General features: G+C 43.8%; 1 protein-coding gene across 1 annotated transcript in view; it reads left to right on the top strand.

The window, feature by feature from the left end:
- Positions 1-12,597, top strand: part of LOC137418405 (zinc finger protein 385D) — a 691,629-nt gene extending 679,032 nt beyond the window's left edge. Inside the window, exons 10-11 of the mRNA XM_078766432.1 lie at positions 140-235; positions 8,172-12,597. Of these exons, the coding sequence (XP_078622558.1) occupies positions 140-235; positions 8,172-8,393 (318 nt within the window). The 3' untranslated portion in view covers positions 8,394-12,597. The remainder of the gene's footprint in view (positions 1-139; positions 236-8,171) is intronic.
- The last annotated feature ends 757 nt before the right edge of the window (positions 12,598-13,354 follow it).

Genomic DNA, 13,354 nt, shown 5'->3' with positions numbered 1-13,354 from the left:
CCTTGTGACTTGCTCAACATGGCCTCCTTGCATGTGTGCATGTTCTGTCCGTGATTATGTCGTCATAGCAACATGACTTACTCATAATGATCCTTAGTGTAATCTGATGTTTTTTTCCTCTTCCTTCTTATCCCGACAGACCAAGTTCTCTTTCCCGAAAAGTTTAGCACAAACTCTCAACGGCGGATATATTTTTGCGCCGATGGTGCACCCAGGTGTCATCCCGCAGAGCTGCGTGAGTTACTCTTTTGACATTCTCTCCCTATTTCGTGATTCTTTTGTGACGTCATCTGCATTATCTCGCCGCTCAATGCTTATCTTCTGTGATGTCGTCTTTCTACTAATTGAGATGTCCAGACAATGGCGCAATCTCCTCCTGTAGGAACGACAACTCAGCGTATGTTGAAGCAATCGTTGATATTAAGGGCACCAATCTCCATTTTGTGACGTAATGTCCTTCCTTTGTGATTTCATTGAGGCATATCTTCAGTGCTCGAAGTAAAATGTTCCATTTGTGATTTGGTCTCCATGGTTTTATTAAGTACCGTGACTATGGGTGTTTTACCTTGCTGTAAGTCGCTTCGTGCACGATCAAACTACGACTTGAAGCACATTGATGTACGTCCCTGGAGCTAACAGCACTAATTTGAAGCACATTTACAGGTAGGCCACGTTTACAGGAAGCACATTTACAAGGACATATTTACAGACTGGTTAGGGATGGAGTACTTTTCTGATTTGTGAGCCAGTTGGGTTTTTCAAACAAATGACAATTTTCACTTGTAGCAGCTCCAACAACTGGAATTGGTCAAATTAAAATTACCTGCTGCTCTAATGGCCGAGACCAACACGACAACTATTATTCCGTGTTCGTCACATCTTGCCTCTCCTATTCAATTTAATCTCCCGCGATGAAGTTAACTCCGTGGGCCTTTCACTCACTCACCGCAGGCAGGTAGGTGGTCTTTCTGTCTTCTACCGACTCCTCTCCGGCCTTGCTCCCCCAGCTTTGTCTGTGCTCTTTCCCCCGAATATTTCTGCAGGTCGCACAAGATCTGCCTGCAACCCTCGTATTGTTAAATTGCCAAAATCTAGGCTCTCTGCTCACCTTCACTCCTTCATTCCTCTTTTCTCCCGCCTCTGGAACAAACTCCCTCACTCTCTTCAATCCCACTCCTCCCCCTCTTCAATCCCACTCCTCCCTCCAGGTCTTTAAAACAGCTGTTCACCACCATCTCTTATCTTCCCCCATCCAAAACCTTGATCTTTTCTACCCACGTTAATTCACCCCAGATGCACTTTTTTGAAATACCGACTTCTTTCTTGGAAGTCCTAGCAGTGTCCATGTGTTTTATACCTCTCCCACCCCCTCCCCCACCCACTTTGCATGCTTCCTCCCCCCAAGGCCTCTCCCTCCCACAGATCTCCCGATGTCCCTGTTCTCTTCTGCTGTTGTACTTGTGTGCTTCCCTCTCTCCCCATCTTGTCTCCCGCTCCTTTTATCATGTGTTTCATGTGTCAGTTTTTTTTTTTGTGATTGATGTTAGCTCTTACATGAGGCTCGACCTCGTATACAACAAAAAAAAATTTTTAAATCTCTTGATTTTCAGAACTCAAGAACAACTAACAAGTCTTTCAAGTCTTTCAAGAACAACTAACAACCCTAACCCTAACAACTCTTGATGTACACAAACAACCAAATCACCCAAAACTCACCACAATTCCACCACTTTGTAAGAATATCACAATATACACAAGAGACAACGAAGCGAAAAAACAACATGGCGGGCTGTGGTAGCTTGATGTACCTAAAGACTGATGTCGTCGGTCAAGGAGTGCGACATGTGTGTACCATTTGCACCCGTGTATCGTGCCATCTCTGTCGAGTGGCCTTGTGGTAACCATTGATGGTTCGCTCGGCGGGTTGAAACGAAGCACGGGAGGCTTAGTGGGTTAATATCCTGCAAGGCCAGGCAGGTGCGGCACAAACCCCTATGGGGCCTGCTACCCGTTGCTAAAGCGGCGGATTAACGGCGGCCCAAGATTTACAAGCACAAGGCCCAGCAAGAGAGGCTTCAAACCCGCGGGCTCGGGTCACAAATCTTACGCTCGCTGGACGAACGATTTAATGCGCAAACGTTCCGTCTGAGAGGGGAAGATGCACAACAAATGGTTTGTTGTTGTTTTCAAGGGCTTTTCATGGCCGCCGGTTTTACTTTAAATATCTTTGTATCCGCCATTGTTTATTTTTCATATTTATATGTACAAGGAACAGCTGCGTACCTGCGTTGGTTTAACCTGCAATGTTTTTCAACGGCATTTTCTTTATTGTTTAGTTGTTTTTTTTCATCCCGTTGTTGTTGATCGTGCCTGTTTGGTATTGTCTGTTTAGTATTGTCTGTTTGGCATTGTCTGTCTGGTATTGTCTGTTTGGCATTGTCTGTTTGGCATTGTCTGTTTAGTATTGTCTGTTTAGTATTGTCTGTTTGGCATTGTCTGTTTGGCATTGTCTGTTTAGTATTGTCTGTTTACTATTGTCTGTTTAGTATTGTCTGTTTGGCATTGTCTGTTTAGTATTGTCTGTTTAGTATTGTCTGTTTAGTATTGTCTGTTTGGCATTGTCTGTTTAGTATTGTCTGTTTAGTATTGTCTGTTTGGCATTGTCTGTTTAGTATTGTCTGTTTAGTATTGTCTGTTTGGCATTGTCTGTTTGGCATTGTCTGTTTAGTATTGTCTGTTTGGTATTGTCTGTTTAGTATTGTCTGTTTAGTATTGTCTGTTTGGTATTGTCTGTTTAGTATTGTCTGTTTGGCATTGTCTGTTTAGTATTGTCTGTTTAGTATTGTCTGTTTAGTATTGTCTGTTTAGTATTGTCTGTTTAGTATTGTCTGTTTGGCATTGTCTGTTTAGTATTGTCTGTTTAGTATTGTCTGTTTAGTATTGTCTGTTTGGCATTGTCTGTTTAGTATTGTCTGTTTAGTATTGTCTGTTTGGCATTGTCTGTTTGGCATTGTCTGTTTAGTATTGTCTGTTTAGTATTGTCTGTTTAGTATTGTCTGTTTAGTATTGTCTGTCTGGCATTGTCTGTTTGGCATTGTCTGTTTGGCATTGTCTGTTTAGTATTGTCTGTTTGGTATTGTCTGTTTGGTATTGTCTGTTTAGTATTGTCTGTTTAGTATTGTCTGTTTAGTATTGTCTGTTTGGCATTGTCTGTTTGGCATTGTCTGTTTAGTATTGTCTGTTTAGTATTGTCTGTTTAGTATTGTCTGTTTGGCATTGTCTATTTAGTATTGTCTGTTTAGTATTGTCTGTTTAGTATTGTCTGTTTAGTATTGTCTGTTTAGTATTGTCTGTTTGGCATTGTCTGTTTGGCATTGTCTGTTTAGTATTGTCTGTTTAGTATTGTCTGTTTGGTATTGTCTGTTTAGTATTGTCTATTTAGTATTGTCTGTTTAGTATTGTCTGTTTAGTATTGTCTGTTTGGTATTGTCTGTTTGGTATTGTCTGTTTAGTATTGTCTGTTTAGTATTGTCTGTTTGGCATTGTCTGTTTAGTATTGTCTGTTTGGTATTGTCTGTTTGGTATTGTCTGTTTAGTATTGTCTGTTTAGTATTGTCTGTTTAGTATTGTCTGTTTGGTATTGTCTATTTAGTATTGTCTGTTTAGTATTGTCTGTTTGGTATTGTCTGTTTGGTATTGTCTGTTTGGTATTGCCTGTTTAGTATTGTCTGTTTAGTATTGTCTGTTTGGTATTGTCTGTTTAGTATTGTCTGTTTGGTATTGTCTGTTTAGTATTGTCTGTTTGGTATTGTCTGTTTGGCATTGTCTGTTTGGCATTGTCTGTTTGGCATTGTCTGTTTGGCATTGTCTGTTTGGCATTGTCTGTTTAGTATTGCCTGTTTAGTATTGTCTGTTTGGCATTGTCTGTTTAGTATTGTCTGTTTAGTATTGTCTGTTTAGTATTGTCTGTTTGGTATTGTCTGTTTAGTATTGTCTGTTTGGTATTGTCTGTTTGGCATTGTCTGTTTAGTATTGTCTGTTTAGTATTGTCTGTTTGGTATTGTCTGTTTAGTATTATCTGTTTAGTATTGTCTGTTTGGTATTGTCTGTTTAGTATTGTCTGTTTGGTATTGTCTGTTTAGTATTGTCTGTTTGGTATTGTCTATTTAGTATTGTCTGTTTGGTATTGTCTATTTAGTATTGTCTGTTTAGTATTGTCTGTTTGGTATTGTCTGTTTGGTATTGTCTGTTTAGTATTGTCGTTTGGTATTGTCTGTTTGGTATTGTCTGTTTGGTATTGTCTGTTTAGTATTGTCGTTTGGTATTGTCTGTTTGGCATTGTCTGTTTAGTATTGTCTGTTTAGTATTGTCTGTTTGGTATTGTCTGTTTCGTCTTATCTGTTTGGTGATGTGATGAAATAATTCCCAAGTTATGGAGTAGCTTATCCATGCTCAGGTATATTAAAAAGAACAGGTTAACCGCTTCAGCCTGCAAGGTTTTATATCACTATTTGAAGTTTTGTGCGTTGATACTCATCGGATCAGCTGTGCCGAAGCACGGGATTCAAACTTATTAAAGAGTGTTTGTTCTGAGCATTGTGGGAGGAATTTCATTGTTTTACTTTAACCGATAATTATCATTGTTTAGCGGTTGCCGAAGACGATAAGAAGAGGCCATTTCGTTGGGTACAAAAGGTTGTTTATTGTACAGAAATCTCCAGCAACTGCTCGTGAACGGAAGTCGTAACGGCTTATATAAAACCAAGAACCCTCTTCGGAGGGCGTGGCTCAACAGCCGCGCGTGCGTCACGACGACACAACCAAAAGCCCGTGTGCGTGGGTTAGACCAAACCCATCGTAATGGTAACCGTCACATGCGGATAAGTTAACTGCGACAAGTGAATAAGGTAACCATGACATGTGAATAAGGTAACCACTACATGCGCCCCCCCAGAAGGCACGCCACAGGCGTGTACGTAGTTCGCGGGTGGAACAGAGCCGGGCCGCGGGTGGAACAGAGCCGGGCCGCGGGTGGAACAGAGCCGGGCCGCGGGTGGAACAGAGCCGGGCCGCGGGTGGAACAGAGCCGGGCCGCGGGTGGAACAGCCGGGCCGCGGGTGGAACAGAGCTGGGCCGCGGGTGCTGAGCAGCGGTAGCCGTTGTAGTTGCAGCAGTAGGAATTGCGGGAGTGGTGAGCAGCAGTGCGCGCGAAGGTAATGAAGCAGCCGTGCGTGCGCAAGAGATGAGCAGCGGCAGTAGCTGTAGTTGCAGGAGCATCAGCCTCGGGATCCGCCGCAGGAGCAGTAGTAGGAGTGGCGAGCAGCAGTACTCAGCCTGTGTGCACGGAGGCGACAAAGTAGCAGTACTCGGCCTGTGTGCGCGAAGGCGATGAGCAGCAGTACTCGGCCTGTGTGTGCGCGGAGGCGACGAGCAGCGGTGCTCGGCCTGTGTGCGCGGAGGCGACGAGCAGCGGTGCTCGGCCTGTGTGCGCGAAGGCGACGAAGTAGCCGTGCCGTCAACGCCCCGTAACGGCGTTCCTTCGGAGGGTCCCGGAGCTGGTTCGCCCCTCTAGTCGTAGAGGAGGAACCGAGCGCGATGCGCGAACCACATGGCCGCTCGCCGTTGCTAAAACTCCGGCAGTTCGAGTTTCGGTCTTGTGGAAGAAATTGCGGTCGCAATCCTGCCGTGTTCATTTGGCCCCCGAATACGTTCGGGGGCAACGGGGTCACCAGTTTAGCGGTTGCCGAAGACGATAAGAAGAGGCCATTTCGTTGGGTACAAAAGGTTGTTTATTGTACAGAAATCTCCAGCAACTGCTCGCGAACGGAAGTCGTAACGGCTTATATAAAACCAAGAACCCTCTTCGGAGGGCGTGGCTCAAACAGCCGCGCATGCGTCACGACGACACAACCAAAAGCCCGTGTGCGTGGGTTAGACCAAACCCATCGTAATGGTAACCGTCACATGCGGATAAGTTAACCGCGACAAGTGAATAAGGTAACCACTACAATTGCATGGCATTGTGGTTAATACAACACAAGCATGGTGAATCACAACTGCGCCAGCAAAGGTAAACTCCTCTCCTTCCTTCAGAGTGAATGCCCAACCAAAACACATTCAAGCTTTGTTGCTTCAGCTTTTAATCATCGCACTTTATCGGATGACGAAGAAAGAGGCAACCACACACCAAGATGGACAAGACACCGGAACTGCCGGGCCGCGCATGCACAATGGCGATGATGCATATGCCTACGTCACCAATAGTAACCACATTAACATATAATGGCGCTGTGCCTCATATTATCCGTTATTACAGCGTATATTGGTGCCATAAAATACATAATCTATCTATAATTCCAGTAATCTCTGTCTGTCTGTCTGTACGTCTGTACGTTTGTCTGTGACCGCTGTTTCTCGACAACCACGGGTCCGATATACTTTTAACTTGCCAGGTATATTGCTGGGGACCCGAGGATGTGCCTTTTCAAGGTTTCATATTAATCGGACAATTACTTACCGAGCTATGTCCAAAAAACGATTCAACCAATCAGAGAGCAGCGAACGATCGCGTGTGCCGAACGTGGCGGGCACACTCTGCCTCGGATGGCACATTTGAGAGCGTATTCATTTATTTCACGTTTGCAAACTATGTTGGCGTTAAACTATGTTTTACAACTAATAAAAACGAATTTGCGATTCATTCGCTTTCCTGCGCGTTTGTGCACGCGATGGCGATTTCTTTACCAAACTCCGGAAGCCGTTCGCTTTGGACCAAACCATTGCATGTAAATAGAGGGGGGGGATTGTCACCACTCGCAAGCCGTTCGCTTTGGACCAAACCATTTCATGTAAATAGAGGGGGGGGATATAATTTTAGATATAGATATAGTACGGGCATGCCCTAGTAATAATAATACTAATAATAATAATGAAGAAGAATAAGAACATTGTATGATCCCTTACGAGGTACTTGATTATAAGTGGCCATTAGGCCCATCAAAAGCTTGGTGTTGGCTTAGCGGTTAGGGTGCAGCTTGGGATCCTCGGATCCTGGGTTTGAATCCCAGTCGATCGCTGAATTAACACCAGGGGGGTTGACTCAGCCTGTCATCCTTCCGAGGTCGGCAAATTGAGTGCCAGCTCACTGGTAATTCTCTGTGTGTCGCAAGAGGCAACTAACAGGGTTGGCAGCAGGAAGGGCATCCAGCCATAAAACATCGCTTCAAAAAAAGGGACCAAGGTTTACAAAAAAGGACCAACCCTTGCTCTCGGGGAAAAATGGCCTCTAAACGTGTTTGTATTAGGCCCATCAAAGAGTGCGCTGTGATTTTTTTTCTCAAACCGTTACACCACCGAGTGTGGTAAATTACACAAGTCTATGTACACGGGCTACTCTGTCCACAAGCAATTGTTGAATCACCACTCTAAATTGAGGATATAGTGAAAAGGTGAATACACATTTGGGCAGGTGAAACCTTTGAGGTCGTGTTTCATTAAAGGATCATCATGGATTGGAAATGACCCGTGAGTTCATGAGTTCTCGACTTGCAGGTGTAGAGGTCGTCGGTGTTGTCTCGTTTAAAAATTAGCTCCAACAAGAGAAGATTCAGAGCGGATTTAAACCCAAGACTTCCTAATCCTCTGTTGTACTTGAAAACTCGTCAAATATAGTTTTCCTTCAGCAAAGGCAGGTAGATAATCCATCAAGACAGGTAAACGTGCACATTTAATTTCATCAGACAGTTGTGAACCATTCTTGACACCATGGTGTTTTCAGATGGCAGCACGTGACATTGAGAGCCCAATGCACCTGGAAAAAGGAAGCGCATTGTGAATTTGGCCGCGATGCTCATACCTCTGGAGGAGGGAAACAAAAATGAGGCAAACAGCAATAAGTCGATAAGGATTGCAGTTCCAATATCAGGGCGTCCTTGATCACAACGAACAAAAAGATGTATTGAGCGAGAAATGGAGTGAAGTCCGTGAAGTCTGGTCACTCGTTCCAGAAACGCATTTTGACAAAACCTTGTTGTCATTAACACGCACCATGACAGATACCACACATGATTGTTTGGGACTTGCTTCTTTTTCCACAGTGCTGGAGGCCTGGGCAGAAAATAAGACAAACGGGTGATGATGTAATTGCTCTTTTCTCTTTTCTTCCTCCGCAGGCGAAGCTGTCGTATCCCACTGAGCCCTTGAAGCCTCTCGGAACGAGCTTCTTTTCACCACAACTTCTCGCAACGCCGTCCGCCGCTGCCGCGGCTCTTGCTCTCCGGCCGACGACCGCCGCCTTCTTTCCGGGTGCCCCTACCCTCGTGCAGACCTTGCTACGGCCCGCACCTGGCCCAATTCGACCTCTTCACGGGCAAATCCTCTACACCCCCTACTGATTGTGCTTAAAACTTCGCGACTTTTCCTCATGCTTAATCTCTCTGCTTAAATGCCTACTTTCGCATATGCCTCCGACGTATAAAGAGACATTCCACAAACATCCCCAAACTGTTTGCCAACTCCGCGTCCTCCATGTTTTCCAAAACAAACGAACCAGCAAAGTCTTCTGTGAAGTTCCCCGGAAATTGCATTTCAGAGATCAGCGATACATCATCATCGCAGATTCGCAGGAACCAAACCTGTTCCTTTCTTCTCGGGGCCTTTTTGTTAACGGATGCAAGCACCTCATCGGTCGTCCACAAAGTTTTGATATTTTAAGGTGAACGAGCAAAGATTTGAATGGCAACCTCCATGCAACTTAAAGGATTTCCATTGACGGCCTCTTCCAGGTGCAGACGAGCACGGCAAGGTTTCCCACCAAGCATCTGCGCACATGATGGACTGAGAGTGAAAGCCAAAGGTTTTGATGTAAAGTCGTTATTGTGACACCGGAAGTTTTGAACGGAGAAGGAGGACGATGTGGAAAGAAGAATATGCAAGTGAATTCCCAAAAGGTACACCCCCATCATGAGGGTCCATCCAGTTCCATGTTGTCCAAATGGCATGCTCATTTGCTTTTGGCGTTTTTATGTCTGTCTGTTTCACCCGCCACATTCTTTTTCGGGGCCTCCTTCAAAGTGATGTTTTTCTTACAGCTGTGATTTGAGTTTGATCTGGAAGGAAATTTTTACCAGCAAATTCAAACAAGGTTTCACACTGCATGCGCCATGTGTATTCATTGTAAAGATTCATTATTCCCTTCAACTGTGGATTCATCCAAAAAATAAGTAAAGATGAGTGTGGACTGTTGAACTTTAGGGTTTTGTTTTACAGGAAATGTCACTAGATCAGATTGGGAGTGACAAAAGATCAAAGTTTATCGGGGTCCATCGACTCCCCCCTCCTTCCAAATTACCCTCCTCTTCCTTTCCCTCCGTTTACCCTCCCCTCATTCCCAATTTTCTTTCCCATTTTCCTCCATTATCCTCCAGCTCTCAGTATCTGCCTGTTAATTCCACATTCTTTCCTTACTTTTCTCAATCTTATTTCTCGACACCTGATTCTTCCTTTTTGCACACATGGCTCCTTACCTTAGCCACATACCTCACCTGTGACCAGCAACTTTTCAACTTTTTTTTACAACTTTCCATTGTTGTCATTAATCATCTGGACACCTGGAATTTTTTAATCAACTCGAAAACAAATATTCTTACGAGGTATTCCACAAGAGCTTTCAAAAAAGTTAATTATTTGTTGGGATTCATTTTGGTGAAAACCTCCTCCATCTCCTCCACTCCACCACATATCTCTCCCACTCCCTGTGCTCCACATATGCCCATTCCAGGATGCCCTTTCTCCAATCTTCTCTTGAGGTTATTTCCCTCCTCTCTCTCTCTCTCTCCTATCATCCTTACTTATAAATGATGATGTAATCACGTTATGCTGTGGAACCCATGACATTATTCCCAATGTTATTGTCTCTTATATTCAAATATACAGTCACGTGAAAAAGTAAGTACACCCCATGTAAAGTTTTGACTTTTTCAACATATTTCAACATACAGCTATTTGATCTTCATTTCAACAATATTGATAGATAAAGGTGATATAATATAACAAATATCATGAAGCATTTACATTTTGTAGTCCATTGTATAATTTAAATAATTTAAAGAAATTTTAATTGTATAATAAATGCAAATTTCGCATGTGGAGAAAGTAAGTACACCCTTGGCTCTAACAGGTGGTATTGCCCCCTTTGGCAGAAACAACCTCAAGTAGGCGTTTCTTACAACTGTCTACCAGTCTTTGACATCGACTGGGAGAAATTTTTCCCACTCCTCCATGCAGAATTCTTTCAGCTGTGCGATGTTTGAGGGGTTTCTTGCATGCACAGCTTGTTTCAAATCCCCCCACAACATCTCGATGGGATTTCGATCCGGGCTTTGACGTGGCCATTCCAGAACCCTCCATTTCTTTCTTTTCAGCCATTCCTTGGTGGATTTACTGGTATGTTTAGGGTCATTGTCATGTTGCAAGTTCCACCTTCGGTTGAGCTTCAACTTTCCGACAGATGGCCTCACATTATCCTCAAGCACCCTCTGGTACAATGAAGAATTCATGGTGGATTATATGATGGTGAGCTGCCCAGGCCCGGATGCAGCAAAGCTGCCCCAAACCATAATATTTCCACCACCATGCTTTACAGTTGGTATCAGGTTCTTGTGGTCAAATGCTGTCTTTGGTTTTCGCCAAACATGTCTTCTGGTACTGTGGCCAAACAGCTCTACTTTTGACTCATCTGTCCAGAGCACATTGTTCCAGAAGTGCTGGTTTTGCCTCGGTGTTCATTGGCAAACTTTAGTCTTGCCCTGATGTTCTTTCTGGACAGCAAAGGTTTCCTCCTGGCACACCATCCATGTAGATCAAATTTGTGCAGCCTCTTTCTAATGGTAGACTCATGCACTTTGACATCAACAGTGGCAACAGCTACCTGTAGGTCCCGTGATGACATTCTGGGGTTCTTAGAGACTTCTTTCAGCTTCTTGCGGTCTGCTCTCGGGCTGAACTTGCTCGGGCGGCCTGGCCTGAACAAGTTGGCAGTTGTTTGGAATCTTCTCCACTTGTAGATGATCTTCCGGACAGTCGAATGATTGATTTCGAATTGTTTGGAGATCTTTTTAAATCCCTTCCCAGACACGTAGGCATCTATAACCTTCTTTCTGAAGGCCTCAGAGAGCTCTTTTGATCTAGGCATGGTGACGCCGCACACTTCAACAACAAAGAGCAAACCAAACTAAATGTCTGAGGTTTAAATAAGACAGGTTCCTCCAAGATCCTCTCTAACGATGTTCTAATCATTTGCACCTGAGCTGGTGCACCTGATTCTAATTTTAGGTATTTGAAGTAGTGATAAATGTAGGGGTGTACTTACTTTTTCCACATGCGAAATTTGCATTTATGTTTATTTAAATTATACAATGGACTACAAAATGTAAATGTTCATGATATTTGTTATATTATATCACCTTTATCTATCAATATTGTTGAAATGAAGATCAAATAGCTGTATGTTGAAATATGTTGAAAAAGTCAAAACTTTACATGGGGTGTACTTACTTTTTCACGTGACTGTATGTGTCCATGGACTTGAAAGAAAACACAATCTCAATGCTGCTAAGAGTCTTAGAGTAAGCTGCTAAGACGAAAATGCTGCCTCTCGTCCTCACATCCATCTCGTCCAACTCGTACCCAGTATATCACCTGGTGTTGGCCTAATGGTTAGGGTGGCGGACTTGGGATCCCAAGGTCCTGAGTTAGAATCCCGTTGAATTAATGCCGGGTGGGGTTGACTCAGCCTGTCATCCTTCTGAGGTCGGAAATGGGTACCAGATACTGGTTATAGAGAGGCATTGCCTCAGCGGCCCACTGAAAATGATGCAACCAGCAGCCGGGTGGCTGTACACAAACCACCCACTATGGACCCAACACTATCCTATGTTGCACACCTTGCTGAAACCTGTAAATCTATTTTATTCCATCTGTATAACATTGCCAGAATCCACTCGCGCTTAAATCAGAGGAACACTGAAGCTCTAGTTTATGTTCTCATAACGTCACACCTGGATTACTGCAACTCACTGCTCGCAGATTTACCTGTTTCTTCTCTCAATCCCTTACCACTTATTGAGAATATGGCAGCCGGGCTCACAGTTCCAAGTTGGTAAAATTGATGATCCCATCACTTCAATCAGAGAAACACTTCGCGAGCTCCCAGTGGACCAGCACAGCGATTTCAAAATATCACTGATGATCTATAATCACCAGGACAGATTGCACCTTGCCTTGTATTTCTCACCTGATCACACCTGACACCCGACCGATAACACGACGGAATAACGACGAGAATCCCGTGCTACTTCCTCAAACCTGCATGAACACCTTTGGTGATCGAGAATTCTTCAGAAAGTTTCTCAATGTGGAACTCATAGTTTTGTTTTAACCCTCTGACGTCATCGAGTGGTTTTTTTAGACATTTAAAAAAAATGTAAAATCCGTTCTTTTAGGAATTCCTTTCCTTTCATTTTTTATTTTCTTACCTCTTGCTTATTTGTAAAGTTCTTCGAGATTTTGCTTCTTAATAAAAAGCATTACGGACGAAATCAATTGATAAACGACTTTTGTAACTGGTTGTAAATGGATTACCTGGCGTTTGAAAGTATGGCTCGGAACTCAAAATGTAAAAGAATATAGGTACAAGGAACGCGGCCAGGTATGGAAGGTGCACCGATCGTAAAGAACCTCTTCATCGACGGTAGCAACGACCACATGGGACTGACGAGCTGACTAGGCCCAGGCTTCGTGCAGCATCACAGCGAAGAAAAGCGTTATCTCTTCTCTGTTGTTACAACGCTGACGGAAAAAAAGGATTTTAAATTGCGAGTTTGACTCCAATTCCTCCCACCTGGCTTGTAGCGACTTCTGTGTGGTTTGTGAAATGGCCATTTTGAAGGTCACCGCGGATCTCATTCGTGGGTTCTGTTCCCAGACGAGGGGTATCTGACGGATCTGACGTGAGAAGATCATTCGACTTTGTAAGTACCTGCACATCCTGATCCATCTGCTACGGAATGACGGCAAAAAAAATGGATTCCCTTTGTATTGTGGAACTCGTAATTGTACTCGAACATCCGGAGACGCCTCTCGTACCCTGAAATGGGCACAACAGTGTTTTCTATTTCTCTTCTAAGATCGTGTCCTTGTGGAACCCGTACCTGGAACCTGGTCCTTGGGTTCCATCGATACCAGCGAAAATACCTGCCAGCTAAATTTAGTATTTGTGAACAACCTTCAGAGGAAACGTGCGTGCTGGGATCACCTTTTGTATTGTCTTTTTGTTGTCATTTCATGAGATGTGCGT

Source organism: Myxine glutinosa, chromosome 12 (genome assembly GCF_964187855.1).
Source record: "Myxine glutinosa chromosome 12, kmMyxGlut1.1, whole genome shotgun sequence".
NCBI lineage: Eukaryota > Metazoa > Chordata > Myxini > Myxiniformes > Myxinidae > Myxine > Myxine glutinosa.
This window is presented reverse-complemented; position numbering and strand designations above follow the sequence as displayed.